Source organism: Microchirus variegatus (assembly GCF_963457635.1).
Source record: "Microchirus variegatus genome assembly, chromosome: 2".
Lineage (NCBI taxonomy): Eukaryota > Metazoa > Chordata > Actinopteri > Pleuronectiformes > Soleidae > Microchirus > Microchirus variegatus.
In genome coordinates this window covers 18,322,751-18,345,946 of record NC_139803.1, presented here as the reverse complement: position 1 = coordinate 18,345,946, position 23,196 = coordinate 18,322,751, and the positions used below count along the sequence as shown (strand labels likewise).

Below are 23,196 nucleotides of genomic sequence, written 5' to 3'. Positions count from 1 at the left end.
GGGGGGGGGGGTGTGTGTGCTTTTTTTTTTTTTTTGGCTGCTTTTTCTCTTACTTTCTTCAACTCCTAAATAACTATGTTTTCAGTAACAAACAGAAATTTCAACCAGGACAAAAAAAGTGACAAAAATCTATCAGCCATCACCATTAATCTGACAATAACAATGGCACAACTAATAACCTGACAGGCTTGTCTTGCTGAGAGAATATCATTCTTAATCCGAGAGGCTGGTGCCCCAAAAAGAGAAAAGAAAAAAACACGGACATGAACTGTCACGCAACGTCAAAGTGACAAAGAGCAATCTGGCCTGTGAGATTCCAATATCTTCCTCTACAATGACAACTGGATCCAATCATGGAGGAACACTTCAGTGGACCAGTCAGCCCATCCTCCAATCTGACACACACTAAATGATCAGACTTAAGGCCTTTGCACACAAGACACAATTTGATTTTTTTTTTCCTGTGCGCACATTAAAGCTATACTTACCTTTCTTGCATTTTTTAAATTTTCTTTTGTAATTTTAAATTGCTCCTAATAAGCGTATGGCACTCTCAAACGTAAGATAAACCCACCAGGTTTTGAAACTCATCATTATTTAATTATCATATTATTACGATAAAAGTATGACCAATTAAAATATTTGGACCGAATAAAATAATTGGCCGAGCTACCTGTCTGTCACCTGCCACGCGCCTCGCCGATTGCCGTCACAGCAAGCGAGTCGCGTGCATCTCTGACAGAGCAGTGTTAACATCGTGGCGACTTTGTCGCTAAATCTGCCAACTTTTTGTGGTGTTTGGAGACTCTGACGTGAAAGCACGCATCACTCTGCAGTCGGTGTGCTCAACAAGCAGCGTGTGTTGCCGGGATCACCTCCCAAAGCACAGTAACCTCTGCAGTCCCAGCCGACAGTCAGAGCAGAGCGGGGACAACCTCACAACTCTGTGTCCAGGCTGCTAATAAATCGCCCATGCGCATAGCCCCTGCCGTTTCCGCCCTGTATGGTGGGACTTTGAGGGAGGCGGAGGTGTTCATGTTCAAATTTTTTCTAAGTGCTGTGACATGCAAGAAAGGTAAGTATAGCTTTAATATTCTTCTTTTTTTCTTCAAAATTTACCCTTTGACAGGGAGACATCTAACCAATCAAAACCAGTTTTGTTGATGATGTGAAATAGGGCCGGGTAATACTACGATAACGATATGCATTGCGATAGACAGATAATCAAGACATATTATCGATAGAAAAAACGTTAGATAGGCTGTTCGATAAAGTCGCTCAACTTTGTTAGAAAAGAAAACAAAAAAGTCTGTGCCATCCTCTTCCCTGTGTCTCACTCACAACAACAACAACAACACTCGATGTGAACTTCAAGTGAGCAGATCGATAGCAAACAAAAGTACACACTACCTCGACAGTATGGCAGTTTTTTGGTTGCTTAAAGGTGAAGTAAGTAGCTTATAGTGACATCTAGAGGAGAGGCTGAAATTTACAACAAAGACCGAATCCTTTGCTCAACCCCTCCCTTCCCTGAGCGATACGGTGTCCTCAGTTGGTCAAATGTCGTCCTCGTCGTCTTTCTCCGTGTCAGCAGATGAGGTTCGTGAGCCCCCAGTGAGGTACTCTGCAACAGCGCCGGATGGTAAAAAATGGTATTGTTTGTGCCATCCCAAATAATTATTCTATATTCTCAACTAATGAGTTGTTTGTTCCAGAAATGGCAGGAAAACCTACAAAAATGCCAGATCTGTTTTCCAAAAATTTAAATGACAAACAGAGGGTAGTGCCAAGTGCTTTCTTACAATCGCAGTAATGTATGTTTTTATAGTGCGTAACTTTTAAATCTCCATATCGATGCTTCTTCAATGTTTTCCTGACTGATTGGACGCTTGACTCTATACTGCCCCCACAATTTCCGGCGGTATTGTTTCTTCCATTAAGCTCCTGGTATACTTCCGTGACACATGCCACGCGTGACAACACATCTCACACTTTTGTTGTACAAAACCCAGACAGCATGTTTGGGAGCGGAAACAGCAGTGGAGAGGAGTTTCTAGTATATCATTCATTCACAATTGGTCAATTTCCCCATCTCATTCCTTGCGACCACAGCCACAACAACCAGAAATGGCTTTTATCTTTGTCTCTTTCAAAACCGTGGAAAGCATGGAAAGAGACTTGAGTCCAAGTTTAATTTGACAAAAACTGAACATAAGTTATATAGTCAGTTCATGCTGACCGGAGCCACAAGGATCATCAGTGACACAGTGTTGTGAGGAGTGACCTCTAACCAAACACTAATATTTGATTACGGTTACCTGCTACAATCAATCTTTTTTGACCTCACAGTTACTATGGTAATGCAAACAAATGGTGTTTACACGCTGGATTTTTCCAGTGTATTTGAGGAAACACAATAAAACATAAGGTAAAATAAACGGTTGGGTCTTGTTCAAGGTTACAGACAAACAAAAAACCGAAAACTAAAATTGAAAAAAACATTTTCGTTAAAAAAACGAACCGACTGCTAACTAACTGAAACTGAATTATGTGTTTATATAACAAACCATAATTGTAGGGAAAACGTGATTAGTTTTCATGTTTGTAAATGTATTCCATACGTAATTCTTTTTAGTTCATATGAATATGTTTATATGATATTTTTTTTCTCTGCTGGCAATTCTGAAAGGTTGTATTTGAGACATGGGACATGACATGATAAAATGTTTTTAATTTGTTTGTGTTCACAATGTGGGAGTGTGCAAGTTAAACATAACATTCATTTTAGTTGATTGGGTTCTCATCTAAGTGAATCCATAGTCTTTTATTGGGTTTATTGTTTTTTTTATTTTTGTTTTTTTAAATTTTGCTCATGTTTTTCCTCAGACTGTTTTTGTTTTTGACAATAACCTATATTCACACATTAAATACATAGTGCTTCAGAATATCACCATGTTTGTGTCAAATCTGTTTTCTCCAAGTGAAAACAAGACATTCAAATCAGACCCAAACTTTTAGATACCAATCAGTATCATATTGGGAATCATTTTCTGTGCCCAACCCTACCTTTAAGCTATTATTTTACCTTTCCATGGGTCAGGTGTTGTTTTGCAGTGACTGAACATAAACTCAAGGAGCTGCTGACATAAAATACCATATTTTGAATGCTTGACAGCTGATATGATTTGATGGTTTTTTTTTGGTTTTTTTTAATCCTGCTCTGCGGTTCAAGAGTAAAAACAAACTAGACTGATGTAACAGAGCCCAGTGATGCATGTATCATGCGCTCTGACCAACCTTGCGTGTGTATGTGAGTGTGTGTCCACAGAGCAGTTTGATAAGAGGTCTTGAGAGTTATAGTGGACCATGCCCTCCTCTCCTCTCTATCCTGGCTAGAAGGCTGTCCTCATTACTGTCAGTCAGCATCAGGTTTAGCAGTGACATGCTCCTGCACGGCCCTCTGTCCTCTGTGCCCTGCCAGCGCTAGCCTTCCTGACTGCCTGACTGCTGCCATTGGTAGGCAGAAGAAGTAAGAACCCCTCAATCCCCTAGAAAACCTAATTACTCACGATTTGCAACCAAGGAGACCAGAGAGGAAAACAGGGAGGTTGGGGAAAGAAGAATCACACATGTGTACGCTGCACTCTCAGGCAGTTACTAGACAAAATAAATGTGTACATACTATTTCTGCAGTAAAATTTAATTACACTTGCATCTACACTTGCACATCATTCATCTTTCCACAGAAGCATAAATACTAGAGACACAAGATAAAAAACCAGGCATGAATCAAACTGAGCATCGCTTTGACTAGCCGTTAACTGGGTCACTCAGTTGGTGATTGTGTCTGACCACCAAACAAACAGTCATTCATATGTCTGCGCTGTGGCCCCATTTTCATCTGGAGCAGTTCCACCGAGGCCAGTGAAAGCAGCGTAGCTGACGGGTCAGGGATTTAAACCCATCTCCAGCTTCAGCACAGGAGCCATCACCACTGAGGGGAAAACAACTCCCTTTGACATCTTCCACCTAAAGAATAGTTCACTTATGTTTGGCTGTGTTTCAGGAGATGGAGAGGCAGAGGGGGGAGTGAATGATGACAGTGAAAAATTCCCATCACCACACTTATTCTGTCATCTTGGTCCACCTTTTCTGTTCACTATCACACTGTCTTAGTCGCAGTGAAATGGCAGTGCATTTATTTTTGTCCGAAATAATTTAAACTATATTCAGTAAAAAAAAAAAAACAGTGTTTTTTATAGAAATCTTTTTGACCTCATGGCCACTCATCAGAAGAAGACTTGTGTCCTTTCTCTGAAATGAGTTTCACAAAACACTGTTGCTGGTGACTTTCCCACAGATTGTGCCAAATACATACAAAAAAATTTTTTGGGGATGGCTTATGATCATAAACAGTGAAGCTGTAGAAGTGACACTGATATGGCATTCTGTTCTACATGGAGGACTTATGACCTTGAATATTCTTTCAGACTCATGCAGCTGTGCGAATACGAGTTGGATCAGGGAAGCTGGTGCTTTTAATAAACTCACAGGGACATTCAAAGGGGCTGGCAGCCACAGAGGTTTCATTTTCCCAGCAGTGAGCTGTGTCATTTAAAATGAGGATCGTTTTGAGGAGCTGAATATCAAAATACTAAATCTAGATCAAATAACTGAGCAAGGTGTAAGACTGGATTTACGAGGTCTAGTAATCCTAACAGAATAAAAAGGCAAAGAGAGAAGAGAGCACAGAGAGGGAAAGGGTTTTTTTTTTTGCATGTGCATTTGTTATGACACACAGTTCAAAGATACACAGGTGAGAATGTGTGTTTGCTTCATGTGAACACACATTTATTATTATCATTATTATAATCCATTAAAACGTTTTAATGATTTCAAACCTTTACAACCATAATACACCTGAGAGTCTGTTTTTCAGGTAAGAACATTAAGTACAAACAGTCCCTCAGAGACATGAGTGAGACAAAAACAGGAGGTGGAGGTGGTGGCAGAGGGGGAAGGACACTGATCAATTTGATTTGCCATTCACAGAAAATGTGTGTGAGAGCAAAATATAAACACTATGTGATAAAGAGAAAGTGACATTATAAAGACGGGGAGTTAGACACAACAAGAAGAAGGAGCTCAGAGCAACAACACTGTGAAGTGGGAAGCCACACAGTTCAGCATAGGGTGGAGTTGAAATTGGGACAGTGGCTTGATGGCAATTTTGATGCACATCAGGCAAGTGGACTAACTACAGGAAGTACTGGGGGCAGTAATCCTACTTCATACAATTGTATACTCTACCACATTCTGAACAAAGAATGTTTTGGTTCCACCTTAAAAAAAAGTAAAAAGAAACTTAAGGGACAGAAAATTACATCAGCTACAGAGGCTACTGGGAGGTAACAGCAGTTAACATTTGAACGTCACATTGCCGTCATATCCACTGGACAGATAAATCCTCTGAGGCTGGAAGTTTGTGTAGGACTCTGTGCTGCACTGTGGAGCCAGTTTTCGGATACCTCTGCCCTCGCCAGCACTCTCGTGTGTTTTATGGACAAAGCAGAGCTCCGCGAGACAACAATTACAGGAATTTAGCACATTCTTGACGTCCCAATGTGTGCGGAAGTCAACATCGCCTGTACTTAGACTGAGGAGGACAAATATAAGGATTAAACAATAAATAAAATAAGATGTGCTTTCAAGCTTTCGCTGATTACTGTAGATCATAGCTTATGAAGACTTATTTTCCTCACCGTCAGTCATTGCAGTCAGCTGAGCAGATGGGTGAGTGCATTTCCTGTCAGATCAGCTGCTGAAACTGACACGTCACATGTTTGGTCTCCTGTCGTGTAGTCTCTCTGATTCAGCATTGAGTGTTTTCTTACTTTAAGAGCACATGTGTTTTAAGGAACATGAATGTGACCTTTTCTCTTTCTCTCTCTCTTTCTTTCTCTCTGTCTCTCTATCCCTGCACCACAGCAATAGAGCTCACTGCATGGCCAAAACAGCGTATTATAGGTCAACATGTACACATGCTCATAATAACAAAAAAAACAAACAGTGTCCACAGTATTTATGGTATGGTATTAATAGCTTTAAGTTGAAAACAACTGATACAGTGACTCACCATCCACAGCATGCAGATGCATTTCTAGAAAGCTGCACATCGAACAATGGCATCACAATGCCTGTTTTCATGCAGAAGTAAAAATTGGCCTTTAGTGGACAAAATCCCTTTATCAGGTGCAAGGCAAGGGCTACGCCCATTGCTGGGGAGATGGCAGTCATTTACATGGCTCTAAATGTTCCTTCCTTTCATTTCCATAACAAGCTATCAGAACTCATCTCCCACTGAAGTGGCCACAGTCCCACTGGCAATTAAAATCATGCTGGGACATGCCATGGTAGTGTGCGACTCCACTGTGGGAAACAAAAGCAGCAGCAGCAGCGGTAATGACGCCAACAGTTGAGTGGTAAATCTCAAGCAATGTCGGCGGAAACAGCCACTTTGATTCCTCCAGGAAACTGAGAGCATGCCTCGTTTACATCTTTCACTGCGAGACTTGGTCCAAAATATCAAACAAGGACACTGCAAGAAAAACGCATCATCTCCTCTCTGGCCTCTTTAACACTTTCCATACATAACTAAAAGAGCATGTGGGTTTAAACAAAGAATAATCTGTGCAGTATCTCAAGAAACCTGGTGTGACAGAATTAAGACCTCAAAAACATACTTGAATGATTTTAGTGCAGGTTATAATCTCTTTACGAGAAACAGTTCGTCTTGATTTTAAGTGTCATTTACAGGTTCGTAATTTTATTTTGGGCTGTGACAAGAATAGGTTTGCATGCTATCATATTTAAAATCTACATTTTCATTCCAATTCCATTATGTTCCTTGCTACAGTGCCTCTATATTAAATAGGTGTATTTTGGGCAGTAGCTGACGTCACACAGCCAAGGTACTGTCCACTGGCAGGAAACAACATTGTTTGTGCTCTATTGGAAAGTTTAGGTTTTTCTAAACATGATTACATGATTTAAAGCACACTACATGGTGAACAACACTACACAACAGTCAAAAATCAGCTGCAGAGGAAGACTGTACAAAATAGAAAATTAAATCAGTGATTATGTTTTTTCAGGGTCAGGGACTTCAGAGGTAATTTGAAAAATTGCTACTTATGTCTCATATCAAGTCAAGTCAAATGTATTGGTGCCAGATCATGATAGTAATTATTGCTGGGCATTTTTTTGGAGGTTGAATACAACAGATAACATTTCCACGGTTCCCATTCTTTCAATTGGAATCATATTTAATGAGCGAGGCCTGGGCCACACTAGATGAGTGTTCAGCTTGTCTGCATCTGTTTTCTCCACATGCTACACAGTTCACAGCAATTTACACACTGAAAAAAATCATTGAGCACAGTTTCGACATCTACATTTGTTGAATAATGTCAAAAACAACACAACACTTTCTGTACCTGTTTCAAAGTAAAAGCACTGACAGACGCATGACTTCATGCACAAAAAGTGTCGGATAATAAAATAGTTGTCCAAGAAATATCTTTGGAGGTCACAGCCATGCGGACTACATACACAGCATAAAGGGGCTGTATTGTTTGATTTGATCTGATTCAACTTGTGAAGTGATTGACTGGCTGATAACAATTTGCATTGGCTTTGCAGTTTTTATTGTGATTAGTACAATACTGCAATGTAGATACACGAAGAATGTACTGTGAAAAAAATAAAATGGTGATAATTTAGTTCATAACTTCTGCTTTATCTGTTTTCTAGACTAAAGTTACTGTTGCACACCTACTGCATGGAGTGACATTGCATAAAAACAATTGTGCTCTTAATGGAATAAACTGTGGGTGGTTTGTTGTGAAACCCAATGCTGAAACGCTGAAACATTTATACAGAACTCCTGGCATTTTAAAGCTACTTTTAGCTGCCTATCTAATAAAGCCATGGCTATCTCTAGTCTGGCTGCATGGGCGAGGAGGAAGCAAGGCATAAATGAATGTGCAACAAAGCACTTTGCATCACATCATGATGTTTAATCCCTTCAGTCTCATGTGTCAATCATCCACACATGCAGACTAATCCCTGAATACTTGTGTTTTAGTCTGCATTGATACAGTCACAATGAGTTGTAAGCACAGCTTCTATATCTAATAGAATTTTTTTTTAATCTTCAAATAAGCCTCAGTTGGATGACATTTATTTCTAGTGTGTGTGCTAGTTTGCAATTCTTTACCATGGTTTGTTTACAGACATGACCTGTGGTTACAGTGTGGATAATTGTTTGTGTCTCTTGGCATGCGTCCACCGGCTCAACTCTCCTTGCCTCGGCACGGCATGGTTAAGTTATATTTCCACTAGCATAGTACCTGGTACCAAGTACTTTTTTACTACCTGCTCTGACTGGCCAGAGTGCCTGTCAAGCACAACTATCAGGCCTGATTGAGGGAGTGTTACATACAGCAGCTGTGCAGGGGTGGACATGGACAAAAAGCAGTTAACTGCTGAGCAGTATCATTTTTAACATTTCGGAAACTGTTCATGGTTTCATATCCGTGTTTACGCCAACATGTTTGCAGTGATCTCACTTTACTGGTGCAATGTTGCCTACATCTGTCCGGACATAAAATAATATCACTTCCTGAGTGCAGCGCAGTAATGTCACTGGGTGGCACGGGATCTAAACGCCACCATACTGAGAAACAGAGGGAGTCGTGTGGAGCCGATTTGTGTGAATGTATGACAATGGTTACACACTTTAAAATCAAATGTGAAATTTGCAAACAAAAAGCAGAGGAAATCGGCACAGTGGTTGATTATTCACATAAAATCATGAGAGTAACTTGTCCAGTGATACAGTGTTTCACTGGCTGAAATTCTCCATTATTATTTATACCTTAAAAAATTATATAAATGGTCACCTTTGTCATTTATTTCACATGAGATTTATATTAAATCTTCTTAAGGCTATGTACTTTACTATAGTCTAATGATCAGTTGTTGACAGGGTGTCTCTGACTGTCTCTTTACTGTGGGGCTGGCTGTGCTTTGGGGCCGTGTCAGCGATTGCTGCTGATACAAGTTGTTTTTCCTGTGATCCTGTCATCCTGGTGCAAACACCTTCAGTTGTTTACAGTGAAATGTCCTCTGTGTTCACCTTCACTTCCTGTCTGTTACGCTACGTGTTGTACATACTGTATAGTTTTTGCAGTACTGCAGGATTCAGCAGAGTGGAGGTCATTGGAGGGGTTACTATTGAGGTCATAGTTAGCCGTGAGAAAATGAACACTGATTGGTCTCGTTGTGATTTTGCTCCCCGCGGAACCCGTGCCAATGAGGTACCTGCCAAAAAGAGATTCTTTAAACAAGAGCGAAGACTATTCAACAGCTGCATAAGCAGCCAGATAGACAGACAGCGGAGGAGCGACGGGGACAAAAGAAAGCAAATGAAAAACAAAGAGGACTTATACCAAATGGGAACCTTTAAGAGTGGGACCTCTTTTTGGAGGTCTTAAATCAATTAAATATAAAGTGCAATCCCATGCAGTGTTAATCTATCAAGATTAATCCCATTGCTTTAAGATCCTTTATAATCCACATTCAATTCAACCATTTTTCTTCTCTAACAAGCTTGCCCTATAGCCATTTTATAAATCATTGGTAAAAGGCTTTTGCAGTGCCACAAATTCTGTTATGGGGTCATTATTTCACTGAGTTATGAATCTTGTGAGGCATAATGACAAATATGTTTAAGACCCGAATGACACCAAAATACTGTATTTGCCTTTCTGAGTCATTGCCAAAAAAAAGTACAACACTGTTTAGAAAAGATTAACAATGACAGCAGAAGGAGTTTCTTGTTACTTGGAAATATCATCAATAATTTGACCTGCTTTATTGCACAGTTATAAGCACGGCTCAGAACAGAACGAGTTAGAAGTGATATACTTGCCATGTTACAAAATGAGGAGAAACACTGGTAGTTTTTCAACCGTATGCCAATATTTTTAAGTCATGTGCTGTGGCTTTGAAAGCCTGCACTGCCAATTCCTCGTCTGAAACCTGAACAACTCTTTAACAATGCCTCTCTCTGATCTGGTGGAAAGGAGAAAATCTATTATCGATTCCCACCTGGTGTAGGTGGAAAAAGCCCAGATAGCAGCGCTGAATAGCGCTAGACTGCACTATGCCATACACTACACATTAAACACTGGGGGCTGGTGTATGAAGGCATGTCAACAAAGCCCCTAACTATGCCACAGCACCATCTGCACACATTGAATATTTAATTGTCATTAGAATAAGCTCAAGACCAGTAATCAAGAAAGAAAAAGATCATACGCATCATAAAGAGGTCACACGACAGTTCCTTCGTGATTGGAGCTCAGCATATTTTTGTAAATCAACTATTGTTTTCAATGCTAATTGTGGTGATTTCTGCATGCATGCACCATAATTCAAGCTATTTCTAAATCTCTTGTGTCATTCAGTGCCATTCAACTCCAAATGCTACAGGAAACAATTCAGACTTATTACTCTGCCAGCAACTGTAATTAGTCTCTGTCAATGAGAAGTTGTAGATTATTTCTTGTCCGTTTAGTCTAGTATCAGGCAATTCACACATAAAAATGTTTTATCACACTTATGTGGACTTTTAAAAATATTCCAACAGCCAACACAAGCAGGGAAAATCAAGACCCCACTAACATTCACTGCATATCTTTAAAGGCTGACTCCTGTCGGTGACAAACTCAAGCAAACAATTAAGCTTCGTTTCAAGAACAATGGCAGACTAAGACTGGAAGCCTCTGCTTCAAAGTAAATATACTGCAAATAAAACACAAATAATTTCAAAGCTTTTGTGCCATTTAAACAAATATGATAGGGGAAGAAATGCTTAAGTAAATATGAAAAACAATGATGTGGATATAAAACAGAATATGAAAAAAATAAAAACACCCTCAATGGTGCTGAACAGTTCCTTTAAGTATAATATGTCCAACCTTAATTGCTTTGGCAAAACAGCACCGACAAAATGAGCACAATGGAGCCAGACTCTGTATTTCTCTACAATAACAAAAACAGACAAGCACTACCTCTTTGTATCTGCTGTGTGAGAACACAAAATTAGGTAAGCTAGTGACATGAGACATAATCATTTTCTTTGAGCGGGGTTAGTGACCAATTTATTCTTACCTTAGGCTGGGCGCGACGGGGAAAGGCAACCTTAGGATCAATCTGAGAATGAGAAAAGAATAGCAAAAATGTTGTTAAAGGAGAAGCTGTGATATTTCAAGGGTGAAAAGCAATAAACAGGTGTTAAAAATGTTTCTCCAACCGAGCCCGGGAAAAAAAAGAGCCAGAGAGCACTCCGAGCTGAGACTGTTCATACATTTACATTTGCAATCCTTTGTGAGCAAGAAATTATACACATATTTTGAGAGCACTAAGACCTGCTAATTAGATTTATAGGAATTTGATACTTGCAGTGATAATAATTTATGTAAGCCTTTAAGATAAAAAAGAAAAAAAAAGCTGTATAATCAGCCCGCGGCGATTGAGACGGTCTGCTTTTAAATTAGAGAAGAATCTTCAGAAACTAAAAAACTGTCAAAACGGTTGTAATTTTAAACGCACATGAAGAACTCTTTGGTGGTTAAGGACATTTTATAAGACTGAAGAAAGGTTTGTTGCACATTAGACCTGACTTTGGTTGATTATTTCACTGATTACGTTGCAAGTTTAAAATCATAGGTAGCTCAAAGCAGTTCAATTTTGTTGATGTGTTGTGATTGTATGAGATACTGACAATCAACACTGACTGTGCTATGAGCATCCTCTGAGCTAGGATCAACCTTAAGACATGGTCACTTCCTCTTAGTGAAAATATGGCTGCCAGCAGGGAACACAAGATAAAACAGATTTTAGATTTTATCTCCCCATGAGACAGTGTTTTCTTACTGAAACTGACATTTGTAAACGGCTCACTCTCAGCTTTGGTAAGTCACAAACACACATCCAAAGTTCCCAATGGAGGCAGCAGTGACTCAGCAACAACCGTTTGCCGTGATGTAGCATTTTGAAATCGACTTACATGCAGGAGAGTGAGTGGTATACAGAGCAACACAAACTGTTTCCAATATTCTTAAGATGTCGTACTCCAAAGCAGGTGTTTAATTAGGTGAGCTTATTTGTTAAGTGGCTAAAGTTTTCTCCCTGTGATAAGTTGGATTTTTTCAGTCATTGTCTCAAGCTAGTGCATAGGGCGTGCACGGCACAGTCAATACAGACTATGGAAACCATTCGTTTAACCTCCAGGTAAACAAGTTGTCTTGTCAAAAAGCACAACTATGCAGGATTGTTACCCTAATTTAACAGCTTCAGAGTCATTGTGATGGTTAAACGGCTTGTTGCAGGGAGACTGAAGGCTCGTGAAGTGTCGGGTCTCTGCTCTGTCAAGAAACACAAATTGCTTCACGGCACTACAAACACATCCCCCAACCAGGTACCTGCTATAAGATCAAGGCAGTGATAGCATTATTTTAGACATTCGTCATGGCCGAGCCGGCAAAAAAACAAGTAGAGACAATTGTTGTTGGAGGAAGCGAGGAAGAGGAGACGACTGTCTGACCGAGTGAGTAGCCACATACTAGTAAACAGCTTTTTTTCTAATGGCAAGAATTGAAAAACACAGAAGCATGCAAAACAGCAGGGAATGGCTCGCTTGTGTTTGCCAGCTCGGTTGAAAACAAATACACATGGCCAGGAGAGGGGAAGGGAGGGGGGAAGTGACAGTGGTGAGTATTTACAGCGAGGATAAAGTGGTGGATGAAGGATAGATGGACGTTTACTCCAAAACTGTAGGGGGAGCTCCATAGAGAAAAAGGCAAAAAGCGTCCAGATTTGCAAAGTTTATGTGTGCTCTAAGTTTTTTTTTTTGTAAAATAAAATTTAATAGGCAATCCAATACAAGAACCTCATTATTTAGTGCAAATTCAGCACACTTTTAAAACACAGTCAGTTATACTACTGTGGAACTACTGGCTGTCTCCTTATTAAATATAATGGTGCATTGGCTGTTCAACTCCGGTTTAATCACAGTACACCGTCTTGAGTCTGTGGACTTCGGGTGCCCTTGTTACCAAGATCCTTCTTCTCTGGTAGTTCAAGTTTGGCAAGATGACCAGCTCTATGAAGAGTCCTGTTGTACCAAACATCTGCCTTTGGAAAGGTTCCATGTAGCATGAATGTTTTTATTCAGATCTGTGCCTCAACATAAAAACATCTCTGAGCTCCACTGTGTCCAGTTAGTTCCATTTATCTTGGGTGGTCTCAAATCAAAGTGTAGAAAAGAGAATTAAGAAAATGGGACCCGAATGTCACAGCAAAGGCTTTTGCAAAAACATTTTGAAGTTGGTTTTGCGTTGTCATATCAAGGTACAGACCAGTCATATTTGAGAAGAAAATATGTATATATCATTTTAGCACAAGTTACAAACTGGCTGACATTATAACCTGCCGCTTTGCACTTGCACCAGAATTTCAGTTTGCACAAGTTTGTCTTTTAACCTTCTGCTTTTACAGCTTACATACTGGCCCTGCACATATTTTTGTTTATATTCCTAATTCTCTTTTGTATATAATTGTATTCTACCCTTTATTTTCTTATTTTCTGTACTTTATTTTACTAATATTTGCCTGCTGTTGCTTTGGTCTTGTTTTGCACCAATGACAAGAACAAATTCCTCATATTGTGCAAACTATACCTGACCATAAACCTGATACTGCTTCTGAATGTAATGTGGATTATATTATAGAAATGCGAGTGTCACAAAACTAGTTTGTAGTGAGGTTGATCTGCATGCCCGTCGCTCAGATGGTCATGGCCACGGCACAGACTCCCTTTTTTTAGCCAGGAATTCCTGATTGAATATGACAGGGAGAAAATGAGAGTCTGAGGCCAGTGACGCCTCCAGATATTGCCAAATAACCAAGAGGATGCATCAGATCAGCCTCTTTCTCCAGCTTGTGCTTGTTATTTCATTAGTTTCATTCTCCTCATTAATTTCACTTGGATGAAGGTATGCAGTATAGGGTGTCACATCAACCTCACACTTAGAGTGAAGAGGAGCAATGTCATTCCACATTGACCTTGCTTGGATATTTATGAATTTGGAAATGAAATGGATCAAATTTTAATATTTGGCTAATATTGCTCGTAAGTATTTAACATATAATCCTGTGTGTATGTTGTTGCTGTGTGTGGTATTGGAAAATTTGCAGTTTACCAATTCTACATATTTGTAAAAGTCAGCACTGATGGATTTTTCTTTCCTTTAAGTGAAGTCTTTCTGCTGAAGAAAACAACGGAGAGAGAGAATGAATTAAGGAACACTATGAAAAGACACCATCTGCACGGATCAATTAAGCCAATGAGACTGACTACATTTTAATGTGTTTGAAGGGAAACCATGATGTGCACTGCCATTGTCATCTTTTCTGTCAGTCTGTTATTACCATTATCTTTCTAAATCAGGTCAAAATGAGAAATGAATTCAATAACACCTGGGTATGGCAACCCTGCTTGTAATGAATTTCATTTAAAGATTTGTTTTAGCACTTAGCCCCGAGCATAACCAATTTAAACTCAATTATTTTGTGCTCCCTATTGAACAAAGACAACACGTTACGCTTTGAATACCAGCGTCCTGTTGACGATACATCTCACTTTTTAAACCTATACAGAACATATCAAGCTGCATTTTGTCTTCTATTCACGTGCAAGCAATATTGTCAGTTTAAAATGGTATAATTATCACAAAGACAGTTAAAAACAAGGCAGATATTTAAAGATTGGTTAAATCACACTCAGAGCTATGCAGCCAAATTAAGCAAAGTAACCAGTAACCAATCCTTCTGAGAAATGCTGTAGCAGTACCTTTTTAGGTCATATCGTATGATGAATGACTCCTTTGAGAAATTAAATTCACGAGAAGGGGAGATATTGCAATTGTTTTCCTTTACTTTACATATTCGCATGCATGGGATTTCTGTGCTGAGAGTGCCTCCATACTAAAGGCCAAGTGAGTTCATTTTACACCATGTAACTGCACCACTGAAGCAGTGATTATGTCGTCTCTGTTTAACCTGATACTTCCGTCCCTGAAATATGTTTTGTTATGCAACACATATTATACCACCAGGTTTGAGATCAGTCATCCAGACCTATTTGGCAGTTTTACAAACTTTAGTTGTAAGTGAGAAAAGACTGTCCAAAAGTGAGGTAAGCTGTGGAAATATTCTTAAGATGTCATAGACTTAAGAAGGTGTAGATTTTGAATGAGGTTTATGCTCAGTGCCTAACGTCTATGTTTTGGGCTGGTTCCCAGCACCAGTGGTGCACTGGGGCACACACAGCACAATCAGTGCCTCACACAACCACACTTCAAAGAAACTCTTCTCTTTGGCTTGAATTCTAGGGAGGTTAAATTAGGGGACCATTTGTACCAAGAAGCATATAAAACACTTTTAATATTATTTAAAAACCTATTAACAGAGTGTCGTGACTGTGCCATTGCTTTCACTTTAATCCTTGCTTTCTTTTTCAGTTGAATTCAACAAGTTCAGGCGTATTCTCTGTGGTTTGAATTTCAGTAACAAATCACAAGCTGTTGTGGAAGCAGAGAGGTCAATTATGGCAAACATGTGCACCAAGAAGCATATTAAAAAACACTTTGGCACAAAATAATTCCCGTAAAGTATTAAGTGCCATAAACTGAAGACACATAACTGCAATGTAGAACACTAGACCTCCCATCCAGCTGTATCTGTATCGTTATCATCTAGTAGCAGTAAACGCATTTTATTATTCTGCCTTTAGGAAACTTATCACAGAAACATCACCAACAGAGCACAAGAACTAAACAGCACATAGATCAGAACACTGACTCTGGGGTGTAGGAACAATCTGCTCTGAATTTGAATTGAAGTTTTATTGGTTACCATATGAACTGCACAAACGAGGGAAAGTAGCGGTACCAAGTCAGGAAAAACCAGGATTTACCTTTGTTTATTGTTTTCGTACTCTGGAAGAGTGAAGGTCATTTGGACCACAGCACTCATTAAGGGTTGATTGATTGTTTTGACCGCTGTTCAACAACATCTACTAAGTAAGGATGCCCATTGTTTTTTACTTTGTTGTGAGAAGGTTTTTTACACATTGCAACGCCCTTACATCGATCTTAGGGCCTGATTTACTAAGATTCCAAATAGAGAGTGCTAAATTGCTTGAGCGAGCAGAAAGACTGCGCCTGTTACTGGATTACGTTTTGCGGGTGATCTACTAAGATTGCGGCCGCAATTGACTACAGGCGCAGAAGTGGTTAAGACCGCCCTATTTAAATGAGGATTTTGTGCTAGTCAAGAGTTGTCCACATGGAGAAAGAGCAGACTCAACGGAAGCGCAAAATGAAATTTGAAGCCACTGAACAGAAAGTTACGTTCTGCGATGGGCTGATAACTGGGATCGAGGGATATGACATCCTTGTTCCCAGGGTCCATAGGACCTTTTTATATTATTATTATTATTATTATTATTAATATAATTCTGCATCGGTATTTTGGACAGCTCCATCATTATCTGACGTATCAAACAAAGAAAACTATGGACTATGGATGCTGCCGTAAAAAAAAGGTACTGCGCTCTCCTCCTGACTCACCTGCAGCTCACTGACAGCTGCGAGGGAGCGAGTTCTGCTGTTTATCTGAAGATTACACATAAGTCTAATTTCAATGGATGTGTGACTTTTTTGTCAATAAGTAAATAAATAAATAAAGCGGATCATCACAACGGCTTTTTAGTCCCAGTCCGTCCCTGGTTTCATCTGTGTTCATTCAGTCGGGGTGAGTTTCCATTACGCGTGCCAACAGCCTTTGATCTGACGTCAGAGGCAACGGGACAATCGATATAGATGATATATCTATAGCTGATTCAGATAGTTACATTAAATAGTGATTGTTGTGATTATTTATTGCATTTAAATGTGTCTGGCACTGGAAGGGTTAGGGTTAGGGTAACCTGCCTGTGAGGTTTTGGTGACGTGTGCGCACTGTGCCACCTGCGCTTCGACGTGCATCCAAAGAGTATTTTGCCCGTCTGAGGGACGCACTCCTCGTTGCGCCTTGTTGCTTTAGTAACTTTAGTAAATCAGGCCCTTAGTGTTTTGCACCTGAATGGTCCAATGCTGCCTAAGGCTGGAACAAGAGGTTGAAATATTACATTGTGATTAAAGGTACAGTAGGCAGAACGTTTTGGTGTCTTTTCAGCATACTGTAATCAAGTTATCTGAAAGAGAACAAACAAAATCTGTAGTGTCACAGGAGGCTTTAACCAATCACAGCTTAGGGAGGGAGTGGGTTATACTATTAGCTGTTACACCACACCTACTCTGCATACAGGAGCATTCTGGAAGCACCAACTCCTTATGATTCAAAGAAACCTGCAAAAAACTAAACACCAGGGACTTAGTTTCAGAGGATAGAGATATTAGGTGCATTTACATGCATGTTATAAGTCCAATTTTAGTCGGAATAAAACTAAATTTGGTTATCTTAACGTCACATAAACAAGTAAGTTCATAACATACCTGGATAATGCAATTTATTGTCCAATTACTCCTATATATACACATTTAGTTGGATTAGAATCTTTTTAATTGACTGATTCTAATGATTCAGTACACTGAAAACATTTGATTTACAAGTCACTTGTCACTTGTATGTGTGTGTCGCGTATAAAACAAAGTCACAGACAGTTTCGAGCAGCTGCTGTGATGACTCCATCCATGTTGAGGATGGAAACACAGGCAAATCATGTAGAGGTGAGGCGAGTCGAGCTGAGCTGGGAAAATGGCTTGAGCCTGTGTTGTTGAGAGACTCTGATATGTTGTATGTAAACGTACATACAACATATCTCTGTGTTGTATCTCAACAGGTCTCTGGTGCATCTGTCTATATTCATCTGATGAGAGAAGCTCAGGACAGAGAGCTGTGATCCCAAGACATGACTACTTTTAATATCTTGCTAAGGCTGCCCCCAGGATTTCCCAAGACATTCTTGCCTACCACAGAGTGCCTAACACAATAACTATAATTGAGGGCAAAAATTTATATATATACTACCGTTCAAAGGTTTGGGGTCACTTAGAAATGTCCTTAATCTGGAGGAAAAACACTTTTTTTTAATGAATATAACATTAAAGGTGAAGTAAGTAGTTTATAGTGCCATCTAGAGGAGAGGCTGAAATTTACAACAAAGAACTGCTCCTCTGCTCACCCCCTCCCTTCCCTGAGCGCTACGGTATCCTCAGCTGGTCCTCGTTGTCTTTCTCCTTGTCAGCAGATGAGGTTCGTGAGGCGAGGGAGAGGGCGAGCTACCGCGGCCGTAGCAGAAGAAGCGGAGAGACAGGAGGTGGGACTTCCGCTACAAGTAAAGCGACGCTTGATTTGTTCTCTCGCGTTTGTCCTTACAGGCTCCCATAGAAACATGGCGTCGTGGCAATGCAGTAGCAGCCCGCGACCATTTCATTTTACATGACATTTTGAAACACTACAAAAATGAAACAAAGAATATTATACAGCGACTAGACGATGCAGGAGCACATAATATGTATACAAAAGTGGATTTTGGGTCATATAAACCCATAAATACTACACAGTGTCCCTTTAAATTAATCAGAAATACGCTCTATACATTGTTAATGTGGTAAACAACTATTCTAGCTGCGAACGTCTGGTTTTTAGTGGAATATGTACATAGGTGTATAGAGGCCCATTTCCAGCAACCATCTCTACAGTGTTCTAATGGTACATCGTGTTTGCTAATCGTGTTAGAAGGCTATTGGATGGTTAAAAAAACCTTGAAAACCCTCGTGCAATTATGTTAGCAAAGCTGAAAACAGTTTTGCTGGTTCTTTGACGAAAACAAAGTTTGAAAATAAATAATTATTTCTAATCTTCTGTTGTAACTCTTGTGATGAATAAAAAAAATTTATGGAAAGCACAAAAAAATTGTATAGGTGATCCCAAACTTTTGAACGGTAGTGTGCATATATATATGTATATATACACATATATACATATATATAGTAAAATAAATTGATAAAGGTCTCAAAATCACATAACATGAGCATAAATTAAATCATTGAATGTCTAGTCAAAAAAGGTATTTCAGGACATTGCCTTGGGCTTGTGGGAAATGCACATGCTATTGTTGTACTTCAACAAAACGTGAACCAAAATCAAATCAAAACAGCAAAATGATAGCAAATTCCATGTCACTGTGTTTTTTTGTGACAAAGAAAATAATAAAAAAACATTTTGTTAGGGGTGAGATCATAGTATAATCATTACTACCACCATGTGTTATCTACAACTGTAGGATGTATGAGGTCCTGTTTTCAATTGATTACATTAATGTAGCCATGTAATGGTAGCAGAGCCTGTTGAGCGCATTTGTCTGGGAGACTAATGTAATGTCATCACCAAAAGGCCACGCAATTATGGCATGGGTGTCATTTACAACATGGATGTCTGGTAAGTTTATGCAGTTTACGAGGGCCATATGAGCATTAATAGTGATATGTGCAGGTGGAGTATCTCACAGTACATCACTTTTTATGTGTATGTTCACGCTATAGCATCCTTTTTTACCATAATGAGTGGTTTTTCAAATGAAAATGTGATATATATTTTTTTTAAACCACTTATGGCTTCTATGCGAGCATGAGGCAATGCGACCTCACACAGAACAAAAGCGCATTTCCTCCAGACATCATACAACCTGATATGTCAACGTAATAAATGAGAACAGACCAAGAGGAATCCCAGCAACCCCTACCCCCCGATCTTTTATCTTCCCCAGCCTTTTACTGCAGGGTCTCAGAGGGCTGCTTCTGCATGCGGCTGTGGGAGATCAGGGCAGGGAAATGGCATATATCTTAAGTTCACATCTTATATTAACACAGATCCTGGGTAAACTCCCTTAAAACATCTACACTATAGCATGATGATGTGGTGTTTAAGCTGAAAGGAGATATAAGGAGATATAAGCCTTGTCAAAGCATGTTGTTTCTCCCAATTTAAGTGTGTGTGTAATATGTTACACACATATTATGTTACACTTACACTTCCATCATCTGTTTTTTTTATTTATTTTATGTTTGAAATAACAGTTTGCAGTGCAGTTGCAGTAAATACAATTTCATGGTTGCATAGTCCATTTTAGTCAGGAGGCCACTTATAGTTAGTAGTAATAGTAATATTTACTTTTCAGATTGTATATCATAGCTATAAATATATTAATTGTTGCATTTGAAATTGCTAATATCAAAAAATAAAATAAAATACATTCAAGTTGCTCTTTGGTGTATTGTGGATGGATCAGTCTGTTGCTGAATGAGCTGATGATGTGCCAACTCTCAGCTAGTTGCTCATTAACATCACAGTCAATACTTCATACACAATGCTGTCAGTCACACATTATTCCAGCACATCAGGTTGGTTTGTTTTTCATAATAATAGCAGACGCTCAGATGCTCCAGTTACAGCTTATAATACAATCATCTGATCGAAAACAAGTTTCAATGTGCGTAACATTTGCATTTTAAACATCAATAGTGAGCTAGCCAGAGCCAGCCTAAGGCATGAGCAAACAAAGCTCATTCTCATCGTAGTTTGCGCTGAATCCAAAATAATACCACACTTAAATTTTAACGAAGACGGTGCCTCTTCAAACTTGAGTCTCGTTCACTCGTCATTGTTTCTGTGGCATAAGCAGCCCATGGCACTGAGTCCAGCGCTGCACTCATGTCTCTGCTCCTGAGTGGATCTCGTCGCAAGGCTATACAAGGTTTTGATGACATTTTGTGACGGGCCGAAACGTACCGAAATTAACCGAACGGTTCGGTAAAATACCGAATACCGTTGCATCCTTAATATATATATATATATATATATATATATATATAGTATCATCATAGATACATGTATATATCTGAATAATCATATATACTTTTTCAATTCATGTCTAGTACCACCACACATCGTTTCACTTTGAATGTGACAAAAAGTGCAAATTAAAAGTAGGCCATGTGTTTTTACTCCCCCTAATGCAAAAAAAAACAAAAACATGAGTGACACTGGTTTGGAGTAAATAACACAGCAATAATATAGTTAATGCAATTTATTGAGGTACAAATCAAAAACTCACCCCATAAGAATTTAGAAGGTTAATAAGAGGTTTGGGGTGCTCAGAAGTAACAACTGTCTGTTCCTCAAGGTGTCCAGTTATTTGCATGTCCTGGTCTCTTTTGGCCGCTAAATAATCCATCCCTTTGTTGTACATAAGCTCTCCACTTCTGCTATGTGTCCACTCGCATAGCAGAAGTGAGATCAGCATACACATGACCACAAGCCTCTGTTCAATTTACAGCCACAATTTAGTTCTTCTGCATGTTTCCTTGTCCGTCTTCATTCAACAGTGAACATACACAGCAGCTTCTCGAAGCATAGTCACAGTGAGAAGCAGCAACCTCAGCTGCATATCAAGTAGCTATGTGTTTTCTCTATGACAGCTGATTGGTCGAAAAAAAAAAAAGCACTCAAATGTGATATCATCTCACCCTAAATAGGAATCCATTCAAAGGAACAACCCTAATACAAATACAACGTTTATCGTTTTAAGACCCATTTGAAGCATGTAATGGCTTCTTCGAAACTTCAACTTGCACAATTTTGAAAAAAAGACAAATATTTTTTTATTTATGTACTTGGTTTGTGCTGGGGCTACTTGTTGCTGGTTTAGCTGTGGCGGGTCACATTTCAATCTGTGACATTTACTGTTTTCTTTTGAAACTAACCTTATTCTCGTGTTGCATGTCAGTTTACTTCCTGTCCTCATTCCACACCCACCAGCTTGATTACATGCCCCACCTTTATTACATTCACCTGTGTTCTATTATGCCACACCTGCTGTAGTCTTACCTCATCAGTTACCATATAGCAATCCACCATTATTTCCTGTTTTGTATGAGCCTTTTTGTTTTCTTTGACTCTGCCTCCGGCCTTGTGATTTTTGTACCTTTGCCTGCCTCTGCTTTCTACAGCCTGCAGTGACCTAATTTTGAGTCCACTTCCTGCTCCACTTGTTACTGTGTGAGCAGGTCAACAGGTAGACCTGTGTGATGCTATGAAATAAACAAGATATTACAACAAACTAGGGCTGGGCAATATATTCAAATTTCATCTATATGGTGACATGAGACAAGATATCATGTCATATCGTGATAAGGTATCTGTGATGACTAGATAATCATCATATTTATTATATGCATTTGTGGAATACATAATAAATATTATCAATTAAATGTTATAGTTATTATTAAAAAGACACATGGAATCAACACAATTATAATTAAAAAGTCACTTAATAACACTTCTTTAATTATAATTATAGTCCAGAAAAACAACCTGTGTGCAGTGTTATATCCCTAACATCTCATCAGGGTATAGACTACAATTATCCAGATATTATTTATAAGCCATATCACCCAGCTGTCGTGAAATATTGACTTGTTTTATATTGTGATCAAACGACATTGAAAAAAATGTATGGTGATTCACGCCGCCTGACAACCAAAAATTGTAATATTGGTGCTGTCAATCTTTACTATGGAATATCACCTCAAAGAGGCAGTTTATTTCTTATTTTCATCCAATCATTAATTTTGTCACACTCAACTCATTTTTTTTTGTCTTAAAAATTTGCACCACCATTACGAGTATCATCCAGATTCACAGATATTACAAACAGCTTCTTCTCTGTGATTTCCAAAAAAAAAACAGGTACAGCACGAGCTAATAATGCTTTGAAATTATAATTAACTGCAGGAAACAAAGCACCTGCGGGTTGGGATTTTAGCTCACTGACTTAACTCTACTTGCAAATCCTTTCTGATGAACAAGCTTTAGATTTGTCCAGAACAGCTGTTCTTTCAAGCCTTTTCTCCTCCTTTCTTCTTGTGTCATTTCCTGTCTCACCTCCAACATCAAAACTGTGAGCAGAGGCTGACCTCGAGGTCGTTCAATAAAGACTGG

The 23,196-nt window shown here is 39.1% G+C and overlaps 1 protein-coding gene across 7 annotated transcripts in view; it reads right to left on the bottom strand.

Annotated features, from left to right (window-relative positions):
* Positions 1–23,196, bottom strand: part of msi2b (musashi RNA-binding protein 2b) — a 350,443-nt gene that overhangs the window by 314,980 nt on the left and 12,267 nt on the right. For all 7 annotated transcript variants that reach the window (XM_083885953.1, XM_083885952.1, XM_083885951.1 and 4 more), the window contains exon 5: positions 11,239–11,280. In XM_083885953.1, coding sequence (XP_083742079.1) covers positions 11,239–11,280 — 42 coding nt within the window. The remainder of the gene's footprint in view (positions 1–11,238; positions 11,281–23,196) is intronic.